Source organism: Cetorhinus maximus, chromosome 5 (genome assembly GCF_964194155.1).
Source record: "Cetorhinus maximus chromosome 5, sCetMax3.hap1.1, whole genome shotgun sequence".
Classification (NCBI taxonomy): Eukaryota; Metazoa; Chordata; class Chondrichthyes; order Lamniformes; family Cetorhinidae; genus Cetorhinus; species Cetorhinus maximus.
The window spans coordinates 68,040,058-68,057,320 of record NC_135883.1 but is presented as its reverse complement, the minus strand read 5'-3'; the positions used below and the strand labels follow the sequence as shown (position 1 = coordinate 68,057,320).

General features: G+C 42.8%; 1 protein-coding gene across 6 annotated transcripts in view; it reads right to left on the bottom strand.

Moving 5' to 3' along the window:
* Positions 1-17,263, bottom strand: part of LOC144680695 (frizzled-3) — a 135,727-nt gene that overhangs the window by 16,045 nt on the left and 102,419 nt on the right. For all 6 annotated transcript variants that reach the window (XM_078541945.1, XM_078541944.1, XM_078541943.1 and 3 more), the window contains 2 exons: positions 4,937-5,085; positions 1,080-1,313 (listed from right to left, as the gene is read on the bottom strand). In XM_078541945.1, coding sequence (XP_078398071.1) covers positions 1,080-1,313; positions 4,937-5,085 — 383 coding nt within the window. The remainder of the gene's footprint in view (positions 1-1,079; positions 1,314-4,936; positions 5,086-17,263) is intronic.

Sequence of the window (17,263 nt, the reverse complement as noted above, 5' to 3'; positions counted from 1 at the left end):
GCCTACCTAGTTTACTTTGTTTAGATTTAAGTCCTAATTTGAGACTTAACTAAATTGCTTTCAAACTCAATATAAAATCCTATCATATTATGGTCACTCTTCCTTAAAAGCCCCTTTACTGCAAGATCAATTAACCCTTTCTCATCACATAATAATCCAAAATAGCCTGTTCCTTGACATACTGATCGAGAAAATTATCTTTTATACATTCCATGAACAACTCCTCCACACTATTACTGCAAATTTGGTTTGCCCAGTCCATATGAAGATTAAAGTTCCTCATGATTACTGTATTAACTTTATTAGATGAACATTTCATTTCCCAATTTATATTCTGTCTACACCAACTACTTCTAGGGGGCCTATAAACAAATCTCTCAAATTTTTTCTACCCCTTGCTTGCTTTCTGCCCTTCTACCCAAACTAATTCTACTTACTTCTGATCAACTGTTCATTGAACAAAATGGCTGAGCAACCGGTCCTGGCTCCTAGCTCTGGTCTCACTCACAAGTGTCTATGTGTCTATCATATCAAACCCTTTCATAATCTTAAAGGACTCCAGAAGGCCATCCCTCAATCTTCTCTTCTCCACGGAAAAGAGCCCCAGCCTGCTCAGATCTTTCCAGATGAGTATAACTTCTTGGTTCTGGTATTTTTCAATTTACACCAGAGTAAGCGGCACATTGTCAGTGACTCTGCATCTTTTCTACTCCCACACCCCCATATAGCTGTGGTCCTTTCTCCCTGTGAAAGGATGCTGACAAGCATTCATAGACCATTCTTAAGTTGAAATTCACATCTCTGCAGTTGAGATGCCTCCTACACCAGTAAAAAAGAGCTGTGGCACATCAACTCACCCACAACACAGCCCACTGTCACCTGATCCCTCCTTCTTAACCTTTATACCTGAATATCAAAAATCAAACAATGCTACTGGTTTAACCAATGTGAAATCCAACATTAGTTTTTTAATACGATAATCCTGACTGAACAGTGCAGTTGCATATCTGATACTTAATTTTTAAAAAGCCTCTGTCACACGTGATTTGCTGTGGTGTTGCTGCAGTAGTTCAGCTCACCTGCCATCCCGTGACCTGTGCAAGCTTCCATGGTAACTGCTGAGTTTACTGTGTACACTGCCGGCCTTGCTCCTCTGGTCATCCATAATGGCGAGTTGCTGCGAGGAGGCGTGAGTGGACGTTCCTTGCGTAGAGGTGCCTCTGGATTTGCGGATGATTGGGGTGTTGGGGTCTCTCAGCAGCGACTGTGCAAATTCGGGTTCCTGCAGTACTTGGCGGCTCTCATTTACAGAGCTGAAAGGAGAAACGAGAAGTCAATTGTAGAATTGTAAAGGGAAGATAATTCTCAGGGCAAGTAATAGGTTTCAGTTATCGCCAATTCCCCAAAATAACTTCTACTGGTTTCTGACTGCCAGCTGTGTTGACAGATTTAATATATATTTTTATATATTTATATTTATTTTGTATATTATGTAGTACATACACCTACAGGTTTTGGCCTTGGAAGAGATAGAGTGCAGGTTCTCCAAAACAAGAAGCCTCATCTTAAAATTAAAGTCAGGTTATTCAGAAATGAAATCAGGAAACACTTATTTTTTCCTCACACATAGGGTAGTGGAAATCTGGAATTCTTTCCCACAATAAGCTGTGGATACAGGGCATCAATTGAAATGCTCAAGACTAACAGTCTTTTGGGATCAAAGGATATGCAAGTCTGTATAAATGTTCAGATACTGATCAATCATGATCTGATTGAATGACAAAACATGCTCAAGGGGTGGTTCTTATTTTGAAGAGCACAACCGCCCAACCACCGTGTCTCAGTGCAGGATAGGAAGTGCAAACAATTAAGTTCATTGAGTGTAAAAAAGTCCATCCATCTCAGGTAAACATCTACTCACCTTCTCATTATGTCCCCCAATCACTGCCCATTAATTGTGAACCCCTGGGAACATTGGCTTATTGGGTTCACTTAATGATCTTGCATGAAATGTGTTGAAAGTTGCAAAAATTTTCCTGTGCATGCTAATTCGTCAATACAGGTAACACCACAAATGTTGTTCATCGGACACAAGTACAGAAAATGCTGGAGGTTTTGAGGCAGGCCTAATCCAAACCACTAGCTTGCCTTTTTTTCCAGGTTGTTGAAGTTGCTTGCTATGCATTTCTAGTGTCAGCTGTGGCTCGGTAGGCAACTCACTCACTTCAGTTAGAAGGCCTTGGGCTCAAGTCCCAATTGTCACAAATAACTGGTTAATAAGATTGTTATGTTCTGGGGCTGTCTCTTTTAACTTTAAGTTAAATGGGGGAACTGAAGGTTAAATGTTAAGGTGGGGAGAGAGATTGCTTTACTGGGGAGAAGGTGCAAGATGTTCACACCTCTAGACAATGGCAAGTGCATCTGTGATGACTGGAGGTGAACAGTTAGTCTCGAAGTCTCATTGGGAGGCATTAGGAATGTCAGGGTTTTATAAGCGGATGTACTTGAAACTATCTATTCAATTCCAAGAAAGAATGGAGATTGGGGGTCCAGAGGGTAGCTAATGAACATTTCTACCTGGATACAAGGCCCATGTGATTCACGTTGCCTTGAGTATGGGCTTTAAGAAGGAAATGTCAATAGGAAGCCAATGTGATATCAGGTTGCTTAAGCTCTGAACCTCCCAGACTGACGTCTGCAAGAATCTGAAAGCATGAAAGAGAGCACACGCAGAGGGGGCAAGGGGGAGGCGGCAGGCAGGGAGGGGGAGGTGGCAGGTAGGAAGGGGAAGACAATAGGTGTCACTGGCTAGGTCATTGTTTATTGCCCATCCCTAATTTCCCTTGGGAAGGTGGTGGTGAGCTGCCTTCTTGAACCCGCTGCAGTCCTTGTGGGGTAGGTACACCCACAATGCAGTTAGGGAGGGAGATCCAGGATTTTGACCCAGCAACAGTGAAGGAACAGTGATATATTTCTAAGTCAGGATGGTGAGTGGCTTGGAGGGGAACTTCCAGGTGGTCGTGTTCCCATGTATTTGCTGTCCTTGTCCTTCTAGATGGTAGCGGTCATGAGTTTGGAAGGTGCTGCCTAAGGAGCCTTGGTGAGTTTCTGCAGTGCATCTTGTAGATGGTACACACTGCTACCGCTATGCGTTGGTGGAAGGAATGAACCTTTGTGGAAGGGGTGCCAATCAAGCGGGCTGCTTTGTCCTGGCCTATTCATGCTCCCATTTCCTACGTTCCCATGAAGCAGAGAAGCAGTAAGGATAGCCCTCATCAAGAAAGCCGGTTCGAGGGTTAGAAGTTACCAGGCCGGGAAAGGAAAATGGTAGCAGGCCATCAGGAGTGGATAATAATTTTCGACTGGTTCCAGGAGAATACTGTCAATTTAAGGGACAGAGTAAAGTATAACCATGGCAGTGTATTTTCAGGTGTGTTAAAAGTCACATGGGGGATCTTTTCTGTACTTTAAAGTATAAGTTCCACACTAAAAAGTGGTTAGTCAATGTTGCTTTTTTGTTTATTTGTTACAGTAAAAGTCTTAAAACTTGAAATCTTGAAGTGTGATCCTTCCAGTCAGCCATTCAAATATCTTTTTCAAAGTTCTTGGTCTCTACATAGATTGTAACACAGCTACTTCAACTGTAATCAAGACTACATTTCTGGTGGCTGCAGTCCTGAGTGAGTGCCGCTGGAGGTAGTGATTTTGGTTTGAGATGTTAAACTGAGGCCTGTTGCCCCCTGGCTGGACCTAATAGATCCCATGGCACCAGTGGAAAAAGAGCAAGGGAGTTCCCGTGAATCAACCCCAGTACTTGAGGCACAAATTCATTAAACCACACTGTCCTCACACCATGAATAGGTTTTAATGAAGAGTGATATGTGATTTATGATATCAGAAATGTTTACATACTTTTTAACCATTCACATTCAAAGGCTTTGACCATTTACATCTTATGAAATGATTCTGGAACAATTCCTTTCAACTTTCATCCTCTTCTCCAGAACATTGCAACCAGAAGGGACTAAAGAGCAGATATAAATCTCACCAGCAAGACAATAATTTGGGACAAGTCAGGTGGAGTTGAGTTTCTCAGCTGTGCTGCTGGTGAACAGAGCTCCCTGTCAAATGGGCTGATTGAATAATTACATTTACCATCCTTCACTTCCAAGCCTCGTTCCATTTCCACCCCCAAAGACAAACTCTCTGGTGTTTATTGGCCAAGGTTAAGCTCCTCTAACTTTCAATAGAATTTAGCTGTGAAAAGTAGTACAGCATACCACATGTCCTCAGTCTTCAGCGAGGCATTGTTTACATGCACATATTCATCATTCACAATTCCTGTGCACTTGGGTCAGTCCTGATCAGAAATGTCAGACACTAATTAAAATGCGGTTTTACTTGAAACCCACAGGAACTAATGCAATGAGTGAATTACAACAGGGGTGACCTGTACTGAAATTGGAGTCACAAATGATCACTAGAGTTACTATTGCTTTAAAAGGAGCTGTGTTAGATGCACAGCACTTGTTCACTGCTTACTTGCACACTCTCAGCGCTCGCACATATCCCAGTGGGCTGCTGCAGCAGGTCTCAAACATACCTAGGTGTGAGTGGGATCTGGTCTCTGCTATAGGAATAAGGCAGCAAGACACAACAAAAAAAGGGGACAAAACACCAACTTACCCAACTTTTTCAGTTGACCCACCTGCTTCCCACATACCTCCCAGCACACAAGATGTAAATTCATTTTTGGCTGTCTGTGTTCCCTTCTACTCACTTACTAATGCGGTGTTTCACAGTACCCGAAAGAATTTATGAAAAATTGGCTATAATGAGGTGTAAACGCATGGCAGGTAGTGGGGGCAGGGCAAGCGGTGGGGAAAGAGGACAACATGAAGAGTGCAAGGGTACGCAGCACAAGAAGCAGACTTACTCTTTTTTCTTGCGACCATGGAAGAAACTGGCCCATTCAAAGCAGGTCTTCTTACTGCCAACCCAGAATACTGAAGGAATTCCAACAACCAGAGCCATTAGGTACTTCATGAGAAAGAGAATAAGATCGGGGCGGCTCACCTGGGTGACCTAATGAGAGACAAAGATAATTTAACAACACATGGAACAGCAAAAATACAAAAAATAGCCATGTTGGTATATTGTGGAATTTCACAACCAACCTCAGCGGAGAAAAATAATTTTATTCTAATTAAGGCTCACATCTCAATCATTAGCTTGGTTTTTCTCTTTATGGATGCTGATTGTCTACACATCCCATCCCACAACACTCTTACCACTCCACATCCTACTAGACAGTGCCACATCCCAGCCTCTGAACAGTGCTGCATTCTGCCACCCTACCTCTCTCTACATTGCATTTCCCAGTGGGCCTTTAAGGGAGCATAGGTACAATATCCTCTATTCACTAATTTCAGCAAAATTGCACAAGTAAAAGGTGTTTTTTTAAACTCTGTTTTCATTAAAATTAGTGAAAAGGAAAGTACAGTCCTTAATAGCTAAATTAACTTTGGTTTTTATTTGTTACATTTAATAATTTACCAAATTCACATGACATGGGAGATGGGAAAAATGGATAACGTTTCTAAAGCCCTCAGCAGTAACTCAGGGCTTTGTGTATAAAATAAATGCAAAGTCATTTGCCTCTAAAAACCTCAGGGGACAAGTCTCAGGCTTCTCCTCTTCTATCCGTCAATGGAGTAGCTGCTTTGACCATGCAATTACTGAAACACAGCTCTATAATCAGTTATTGGATGGCAATGTTTCAAAGTGGATCTAACTTCCAATCGTTCTGTTCATTCTGTAGCTATTCAGAATTCATTGAGAACTTCACTGGAGCCTTCTGTCCAAAATGACTCAGGTAGACCATTCCCCTGTAACTATGCTATTTACTATAACTGTATAATGGGGTGCTGAAAAGAGGGCAAACTGGCTACTGCCTCAGGAAATGCAAGGAAGTCCAGCAGTGAGGGAGGGTAAAATAATTATGGAGGAACATGGTAACAGGCCCCACATCAAAAGCAAACTCCATTCACATTACCCCCAGCCGTTTGGCTTCCTCTACCATATAGCACATATCAAAACACTCAAATGATAGTTTCTGTTAGATTCTGATAGATTCTGTTGAAGGGTCGTGTGGACCCGAAACGTCGACTCTTTTCTTCTCCACCGATGCTGCCAGACCTGCTGAGTTTTTCCAGGTAATTCTGTTTTTGTTTTGGATTTCCAGCATCCGCAGTAGTTTTTTGTTTTTAACTCAAATGATAGCACTGGGTACACTTGTGCCCAGAACCAGGAAGTTGTATCTAATATTTTTATCCAGAGCACCTTACCAGACTGTACCTAATATTTCAGGAGTTTAGATGCAAATGCAGGACTTTTAACCACTGTAAAACAAACTGTATGCACCTTTAATTTGATTTGTGCTTCTAACTGCAGCAATCTGGAGACTGTAGATTAAAGAAATCTTGCTATTTCCGAGGATCTGTATAAAATACATGCTCATTTCAGAAGGTGTGGAACTCCATTTATTTAAACAATAATCTAACTGAGTGAGGAAACTAGATAAGTAGCGAATTACCAAATTGGAAAGAGAAACAAGATTGAAACTAGATGGACCATCTGGCATTGACCTAATCAACAAATTCAGACACGACAAACGTGCACTCTGTCCTCCTCACTAATATCTGGGGGCTTGTGCCAAAATTAGGATAGGGTGTAGGACAATTTAAGCAACAGCCAGATATACTCACCAATTTGTGCCTTAAAACCAATGTCCCAAGCTCCTCTATTGCTATTCCTGGGTATGTCATGTCCCACCAGGATAGACCCACCAGAGATGTACTGAATGTAGCAAGGGCCAGAATATACTCTGGGTGCGGTATTTCAATGTCCATCACCAAGAGCAGCCCGACAGCACCACTACTGATCGAGCTGGTCGAGTTCTGTAGGACATAACTGCCAAACTGAGCTTGAGGCGTTGCAAGAGCCAACATGAGGGAAAAACCTACTTGACTACTGATCTGCCTGTTGCAGATGCATCTGTCCAGGACAATATTGGCAGAAGTGACCAGAACATAGTTCGTGGGAGGACAAGAATAGTAGGTATATTGGAGGCCGGTTAGCTCAGTTGTGTAGACAGCTAGCGTGTGGTTCAGAATAATACCAACAGTGTAGGGTTTGTCCCCATTCTGGCTGAGCTAGAATTGGGGCCTGCCCTTCACCCTGCCCAGTAGTAAAATCATGGCATAAGCCGTGGTTTGGTGGCCATCGAATAATTGAGTATGCTACCTGGAGAAGAAGATGTATTGGAACACCATCACTTCTAGGTTTCCCTCCAAGTCACACACCATTTTGGCTTGAAAATATATCACTATTATTTCATCGTTGCTGGAACGAAATCCTGGAATTCCCTAACTCCCACAACCAATGGATCAGATCAAAGATCTACAGTCCTGCCACATCTGGTCGTGAATGATGGTGGACAATTGCCTTGCTGGAGGAGGCAACTCTAAAAACATCCCTAGCCTCAATGAGGGGGGAAAGCCCAGCATATCAGTGCAAGAAGGAAGGCTGAAACGTTTGCAATAATCATCAGCCAGAAGTGCCGAACAGACTATCTATCTTGACCACCACCTGAGGTCCCTGACAACATCTCAGCCGTAGGACGAAAGACCTGTGCCCCAGAACTAGCCATACCCTTAGCTAAGCTGCTTCAGTGCAGCTACAACACTAGTTCTAACTAGCTATGTCCTGTCCACAGAAAGCAGGGCAAATCCTACCCAGCCAATTACCATTCCGTCAGTCTACTATCGAATATCAGCAAAGTGATGGATGGTGCTATTGACAGTGTTATTAAGCAGCACTTACTCAACAATAACCTGCTCATTGATGCAGTTTGAGTTCCACCAGGGCCACTCAGCTCCTGACCTCATTATAGCCTCGATCCAAACATGGACAAAAGGGCTGAACTCCAGACGTGAGGTGAGAATGACTGACCTTGACATCAAAGCAGCATTTGAGTGAGTATGGCATCAAGAAGCCCACGCAAAACTGAAGTCAATGGGAATCGGGGAAAACTCTCCAATGGTCAGAGTCATACCTAGCACAAAGGAAGATGGTTATAATTGCTGGAGGACAGTCATCTCTGTCCTGGGAATCATTGCAGGAGCTCCTCAGAGCAGTGTCCTAGGCCCAACCATCTTCAGTTTCTTCATCAATAACCATCTTTCCATAATAAGATCAGAAGTGGGGATGTTCACTGATGATTGCATAATGTTCAGCACCATTCGCAACTCCTCAGATACTGAAGTAGTCCATGTCCATATGCAACAAGGCCTGGACAATATTCAGGTTTGGGCTGATAAGTGGCAATTAACATTTGCACAACACAAGTCCCAGGCAATGATCATCTCCAATAAAAGAGAATCTAACCCTCTGACATTTGATGGCATTGCCATCGCTGAATCCCCCACTATCAACATCCTGGGGTTTACCATTGACCAGAAACTGAACTGGACTAGCCATATAAATACTGTGGTTACAAGAGCAGATCAGAGGCTAGGAACCATGTACTGAATAACTCACCTCCTGACTCCCCAAAGCCTGTCTACCATCTACAAAGCACAGGTCAGGAGAGTGATGGAATACTCCCCACTTGTCTGGATGAGTGCAGCTCCAACAACACTCAAGAACACATGATAACATTCAAGACAAAGCAGCCCACTTGATTGGCACCCCATCCGGCATCACTCCCTCCACCACCAATGCACAGTAGTAGCAGTATGTACCATATACAAAATGCACTGCAGCAACTCAGCAAGGCTCCTTCGTCAGCACCTTCCAAACCCACGACCTCTACTACCTAGAAGGACAAGGGCAGCAGATGCATGGGAACACCACCACCTGCAAGTTCCCCTCCAAGTCACACACCATCCTGACTTGGAAATATATCGCTGTTCCGTCATCATTGCTGAGTCAAAATCTTGGAACTCCCTCTGTGGAAGCACCTTCACCACATGGATTGCAGCAGCTCATCACAACCTTCTCTAGGACAACTTGAGATGGCCAATAAAGTGCCAGCAAAGCCCATATCTTAAGAATGAAATTATAGATACAAAAGGCAGCATAAGTGGAGAAAGGAAAAATAAATTAAACAAAGAAGCATGATGACAACATGACCTTCATAAGAATACCTCCATGTTCAAGTCTTGATGTATAATGAATTCTATTCAAAGGCTTACAGGGAAGATGAACAAAGGTGAGGTATTCCCAATGTGTGTCTAGTTTAAAAGCTGTTTTCAAATGTAGCGAGAGCCAATGTAATTCAAATGTGTCAAATAATCTGCCCTGAAATACCCAGCAGTGACAGGCCATGGACATTAACTGTCATTCATTATAACAGCTGCCCAACCCACTCAGCACAAGACTACAACCATCACTTCACATTGGTCCACCTCAGCTTCTCAGAAGCTCCCAGAGCTCAAATTAGCAGGCATATTAAGCATGTTCAAGACAGAAATCAATAGATTTCTGGATACTAGTGACATCAAGACATATGGGGATAGCATAGGAAAGTGGCAGTGAGGTCAATGATCAACCATGATCTAACTGAACGGTGGAACAGCCTCAATGGGCTATATGGCCTATTCCTGCTCCTGTGTCCCTATGTGTACATTTAAAATACATACAGCAAAGCAAAAAACAAACTCTCTGCCAGTAAAACTGTGTTTTTAGTCTGATTGGGAATACAAAGATTACTTTAAGATCATTCATTATTTGGGGATAACATCCACACGCCGTTGGGAGTAAGCGAACATTGAAACATGTTCACTCGGATCAAATCATGTAACAATAGATGCTGCAGCTGTAATCTTCCAAAGTTCTCATGATTCAGGAACTCTATTTTATTGAAAAATTACATCTGTCATTCTGCTAGTTAAGAAAGATGAGAGAGAGAGATCAGTAACTTACAGACCAGTTAGTCTTAACACCTGTTGTCAGGAAATTACTAGTGCCAATAATTAAAGACAGAGTGACTCAACTCTTTGTAAATTTTGAACTGATCAGAGACAGCCAGCATAGGTATGTAAAGGGTAGGTCATGCCTGACAAACATGATTTAATTCTTTGAAGCTGAGAATTCAATGGATGTTACTTATATGGACTTCCAGAAGGCATTTGATTAAATTCCTCACATATTGATTACACGGTGTTGTTGCTTCCCTCGTGCTGTTTTTACTGTGGCCCCTCAATGCCCCCGGCACTGCTTTTACCCAACCCCTCAACCACCCCCCCACGGCTTTTACCCTTCAATCCCTCTGCCTTTACTTCCCTCAACTCCTTCACGCAACCTTTATTCCTCCCCCCCACCCTACCCCACCCCTTTACCTCTTCCCCCTGCTTTATTTCTATACTTGAGCAGAAAGAAAGAAACTGATTATTATTTGGTATTGCTGAAAAAAGAGACATGTCTAAGCTACTCGCTTTGTGTAATTCTTAGCACATTGAGGATTATTCAGCAAATGTTGTCCAATCGTGGATTTACATCTAATGTTGGACACTGTGTTTTGAGTTTTGCAAGCATGGGCTGGTTGAGTACTGTCTGTACCCTGCCCATTGCGAACAGCGGCTGGGACATGCTGTTTGATACGACCTGCCAGTCTTTGTAACGTATGGCCCACATTGGCACTGAAATTCATATACCACATTTCTCGTTTGTGTGATAGAATGTATTTTTTGCTTGACGGCAGCAACCTGTTGGTGCTGAATACTGCATAGTAACAGTGAGAAACAGCTAGCTTCACCCGTCGCTCAAATGTTTGAGATACCTTGCCCTTCCAGGGTAATCAGAGGTAGACTGGACACTTTTCAGGGCCAAAAGTGACAAGCCTTAGGCCCGTTCATAAGCTTGCGTGATAGAGAGCGTAAAATGATCTGATCAGGGTAGCCATTATCCTGCAGGATGCCTTTGTGCTAAGAATTACGCTGACAACCAATTTAAGATTGTCAGTCAGGCTCACAGTGTGGTGCATTTGCATGTACTGGAAGCTACTTATATTAATACACAGGGCCCTGTTCTTTGCAGACAGAAAGAACATGTACATACATTGCTCCCGTTTCAGCTAAACAAAATAAGTGAGCCATTCGCTGACTCATTTCGCAGGGCAATGCCTTGACCAATCAGGGTCAAGCAGCTTGGTTTAAATTTCAAACAATGCTTGGCAGTTAACTGTCAGTCACCACTGGTGCATTCTCCATGGCAATGCCACTTGTCAACCAATCATCACTCTCTTCTCATACAGTATAAATTGTTGTTTTCCCCTTATATTGGTATTCTTGCGAGTGTCCGGATGAGTGCAAGACGAAAAGCTTAGAGATGTTCCTTTTTTCAACAATACTCAAGTTCTATACTATCAAACGACTATTATTTAGTACTGCGAATGGGTCGATTGTTTTCCAATATCAAATTACCTGGTCGCAGACTTCCACTCATGGTATTATCCTACTGAGCTATTTAAGGATACACTGTAGGGTGCACCTGTGCTGAGAATTTCATCCTACAGTTCAGGCACCAATGAGTGTATGGTGTGGCATTGCAGAAGAGGATGTGTTCTGTCCTGTTTATTAACATACCGAACCATTCGTGCACATGCCTTTCCCAGGAGATCATAAGTTGGGGGTAAAGAAAGCGGAGTTTGGAAGTAAATGTTTATGATTATGCTTGGCCATCATGGTGCGGGGTAGATTTGATGAACCAGCTGGTCTTGAAACTTGACTGCCTTTCCCCTCAGGTTCTTATAATCATAAGGGAGTTAAATATACTGTGTACAATTCAAGGTTTTTGACGTAGCAGACAATATAATTCTGTGCCAATTTCTCCCAAAGGTAGGTTCCATAACAAGTGAGACAGGGAGTAGAGCTTTCACAAGCCCCTCCATATCCCAGCACATTTCATTCCCTACCACCTCAAATTTGCAGCAAGGACCTGGCCTATATCCTGAATTGGTATGAACAAATTCATGGTATTGGTTGAGTCAGTCTGTGATTTCAGGTACCTACGGCCAGCAGTAAGCATTCCCATAGCACTGGTTGGAGACAAAGTAAATCTCCCTCTGCTCAACAAGATGCTTTACTCCAAACTGCGTCATATGACAATTTACGATCCACATAATCGATATCCTCTCCTAGCCTCTCAGTGGGGCCACCTGCAACAGAAGCTGTGGTTTCAGATTTGACTTTGATGACTTTTGGCAGATTGACTGCAGATTAGTAATAAAAATTCCGTTAAAAACGTGACAGCCTCAGAAACAATAAATCATGTATGGATTAATTTTTGATAGCTTCAATTTTTTAGACAAAAACATTCAATGATCAGCCTCTGTTAAGTGGACCTTGCATTGCCATTCAATGATATTTTCAAATCTTTATTAAACACAGCTCTAATCTGTAGGGAATTGAAATAGGCTAACAAGCTACAGCAAGCATCAACAGGACTTGGGAATCAAGACTGACAAAAAGCAGCTCCCATGTTGCTCTTCTTTTAATGATTATCTTTCACGCTTCACAAATCTGCAATGTGGTCTTGAATTTGATGCATAACATGACAGAAGCCTGAGGAATAATAAGGTGTTGGACAGTCCGACAGACGTGTTGGAGAGAATGACCCAAGATGTTAGTAAAACTTAGCAGCAATTTTGAACAAATTATTTAAACTTCTCACACATCACATGTCTAGGCATATTTAGCCCATCTTGATTTTCAGCCTTTACTCCTGAGAATGACTCCTGCTGGGGTACAGTTCCACCGGGCTTGATGGTCATTTAGCATTTAATCCAAGTATTTTGCCTACTGAAGAATATTTGATGTTTGTGGGCTCTTCAATCAGCAGGTGGAGCAAATCCAGTTCTTATTCTCTATCAGGATCAATATCAGTTGCACTACATCTAGCCACGATCTTCTTCAAATCCTCAAGATGTCTCAGAGGAAGGCAGTTATAGCAAATACTCATGCTCATGTCGTTTCTTTTAGGGCACCCATCGCAAAGAGAAGGGTGGGCTGGGAGCATTAATTACATATGCTTTCTCTAGCTATCTTAACCTCCCAATCCTTGTCTTCAAGGAAAATTTATATTTGGCTTTTCACTGTATTTAGAATTCCCTAGTGATAAGTAGTCTAAGTGGCACTCAATAATGCCCAGGGCTAGGGAAATCTTGAGGCTGGTGTTCTGGAGGGATTAAAATCTGTGTCTTTAGTTTATAGTATCCTTGGGCGCAAGGAGAGACACCTCAGTAATTGTTGCAGTCACTGTGATCCCCTTTATTTTTGCACAAGATGACTAGATTTGCATCACGCATGTCTTGAGGCACAAATCTTTCCTTCCAGCAGAGGCACAAAAGTTCATGGAGATGTTGCAGCAGTGTGGTTTTCCCACTTTTGATTAATTCAGGTGGAATGCCATAGTTTCCTGGGGCTTTACCACTGGCAAGGCAGTCAATGGCCTCATTGAGCTATGCTGTGGTGGGCTCACTGTTCAGCTCCTTCATGACAGGAAAGTCTGGACTGGTGCTGAGAGCTTCTTCAATGACAACATTCTCCATTGTGTAGAATTTGAGGTAGTACTCCATCCACCTTTCATCTGCTTGCTAGGTTCAGTGATGATCATCACTGTCTTTGACTTCAAGGGGGCTGATTTGGTTGCTGCTGGGCCTGTTGCTTTCTTGATTCCTTCATACATCCCTCTAGCACCCCCAGATTCAACACACTGATGCTGCTGAAGAGTTTCAGCCAGTATGATTGGTGCAGTGCCGAGCAATCTGCTTGGACTTGATGCTCTGAAAGCATCTAGATCTTTTGTTTGTGGGCACTTGCTCTAGTTCATGGGGGCTCTCCTTTTGGTTGCAGTAACTGACTCCATTTCAGTCCAATAAGCCTCAAACCAGTCAGCATTCCTCTGATCTCCTTCCCTGTATATAGTGAGTGCAGAGTTAATGATGCTGTGTGCAGATGATCCCACTTTGATACCACACTCTGGCGTTGTTGCCCGAAAGGGCCTGATCAAGGATGATGAGGAACTCCTGGGTCCTTTCTAGGTCAGTGGTATGGCAAGTGTTGATCTGAGGATGATTTGCAACAATTACTGAGGCATCTCCTTGTTAAATATTGTGGGGAAGGTCTTTGCTCACATTGCTCTGACCAGATTACAGACCCTAGCATCACACAACTACCCAGAGTTTCAGTGAGGCTTCAGAGCTGGCAGGTCGACAGCTGACATGATTTTCTCACTTTGGTAGTCATAGAAGTACCACGAACAGTGAAGATCACTCTACATTGCCTTCATAAACCTCAACAAAGCCTTCGGCCTTGTCAGCAGAGACGGACTCTTTAAACTGCTATGAGAAATAGGCTGCTGCCTGGACTCCTGAGCGTTATTTCTTCTTTCCATGAGAACATTCATAAGTTACAATGGAGCATCATTGGAGGCTTTCAAGGTCAGCAGCAGGGTAAAGCAGGGTTGCATCCTGGCACCAATGCTCTTTGGCATATTCTCTATGCTGCTATTGTACGCTTTCAGCGATTCAAATGAGGATGTCTATCTGCTTGCCAGAGCTAATAGCAAGCTGTTCAACTTAGCAAGACTGCTCACCAAGACCAAACTGTGTAATGTTCGAGTTCGTAAGTGCTGTTTGCTGCTGACGCTGCACTGGCATCCCATTGTGAAATTCACTTGCAACAGCTTGTCGATCGGTTCCCCATGGCCTACAAGGAGTTTGGACTGACACCCAGCATTAGGAAGACCAAAGTTAAGTACAGACTCCATCTTCTAGCAACATTGACAACCTCACTCTGGAGGTCATTGTCAGCCTCACATGCTTTGGATCAACAATTACCAGCAAAGTTGAGAAGTCAAGTGTGGACCAACAGCATACGAACTGAAAATACAAAGCTCCATATATACAAGGCTTGTGTTCTCAGCACCCTTCCTTTACATATTGTAGAGGGGTGTGGACAACTTTTACAAAACAAGAAAAACAACTAAAAAGCTTCCACCTCTGCTGCTTCAGACAAATATTGGGCACCTCCTAGCAAGGCAGAGTGCTGGATATGAAAGTTCACTAGCGTGCAGGGATCCCCAGCATGTTTGCCCTCTAGAGTCAGCTGCGACTCCGTTGGCTGGGTCATGTGAGCTGCATCCCCAAAGGCATGCTTTATGGCAAGCTTGCTATCAGCACAAGACCAACAGATCAGCCACATCTGTGATACAAGGGTGTCTGCAAGCGAGGATTCAAGTTGACCGAGATCGGAGTCAATGCATAATAAGTCCCCACTGTTGACTAGAGTGCCTGGAGAAAAGCAGTCAAGTAGGGTGTGGAAAAAGCAGAGGACAAAAGAAATGACCAGATGGCAGAAGAGAGAGCTCAATGGAAGGAAAATAAAACATCAGTTGACCTCTGGCCAACGTTATTCATTTGTGCCAGCTGCAGAAGGGACTGCCACTCACAAATCAGCCCCTACAGCCACAGAATGTTCAATACAGAAGTGGCATATATCCTGGGTGCAGTCCTCCATCTCCTGAGACAAACGGATGCCAAAGTCAAATTGGGCCCAATGGGTTATGGCACCATTGCTACTACAGCTTAGCAACATCCATTTGGTAGAGGCTGGATACATTAAATGACCAATTCCTGCCTCTGGGGTATGACCGACCTGCTTCTATTTATTCCCCAATTACTCTGCTTTGAAAAAGTGATGACGTGGTTTAGCAGTCGTTCCTACAAACACACAATGAGAGGCTGTCACAAGGCAGTGGTGTCATGTTTTAGCAATAAGCATTTTAAACATTGCTTGAGCTCCACATCAATGGTCTTTTATTTTTCACAATATTTAAAGTCTTTAGCAAAAGCTCGTCACTTGCATCATCTTTGGTTAGGAAAGAGGCACTGTGTGTTGGATGTTAATTCAAATTCTGCATCATTTGGTTTGCTCACTTTTATGTCTCTCTCTCACAAAGCACGAGATCAGTCAATGGCATTATCATTTAACCCACAAGGAGCACTGGTTACAGTTGAGGATATAAACAGAGCAACATTGAGCAAATTTATTTTTCTCTTTTATATAAATGTGTTTCCATATAAGGGCAGCAGCATCAGTTGATATTGTTCAATGAATTAAACCACACCCTAAGTCTAGGGAAGAAAATAATAATGACATGGACTGGCCTGTTTAGAAACGGGATATGTCTGCAAATTGAAAACTCATATCTGATACAGCCTACACATGCAGATTTCACAGGACCAGAAGTAAACTATTCAGTCCCTCAAGCCTGCTCTGCTATTCAAGCAGATGATCTGTGTACAAATTTCATTTTCCTTCTATACCCTTACATAGTCAAAATCTATCAATTTCAGCCCTGAAAGCTCCAACTGTCCAACTCATCTTGAGAAAGTGATAGTGCAGATAGTGATGTTTTAGAGAACATTTAAATTGGCATGATACCACTCGATGAACGCCATAACATGTTTTAAAAACACAATTTCCAGGGCCAAATAATCTAGGCTCAACTCCAATGATATGGGAAGAAAGCTTAATGCCACTACAAAAAGTCTTCTTCGACAATCCCTCAAGATTGAGGATGACTTGCTTCCACTCTGGTTTGATGGGTTCTGAGATGGCTGATCAGTCTAATGAGCGATCTGCAGACTTTGCCACATGCGGGGCAGGTGCTGCTTGAAGGGTCGAGCAGACGAGGTGTTTGGAGGTTTGTGCGCTCTCTCTAATGCCTCAAATTCGCTTCTGTGGGGTCTGGCTGGCAAAATGGTTAATAACACTGGTCTTTCAGCATATACTAGTAAGATGAAAATCTATATTGGCTTCTTAATAGCTTAGGCAAAATGAACTTAAGCAGTCAATCCAATTTGTGGTGGGAATGGGACTTGAGTAGAAAACTCCCAATTAATTCCACAGAAATTAGGGATTCCTTGAAAGGCCACAGGATGGATGGTGTAGAAAGCTCTAGTAATGCTTGTGTATTATAATATGTGTGGTATTGTGGAGAAGGTACTCAGTTTAAAATTCAAAAGTGAAAGAAAGACTTGTAGTTATATAGCATCTTTCTGAACCTCAGGGCATCCCAAAGTGCTTTACAGTCAATGAAGCATTTCTGAAATGTAATCACTGTTGTAAAATAGGAGACTGACCTAGCCAGTGAAGCCCACATTCCTTGAACAAATTAAAAAAAAATTTTGAATACA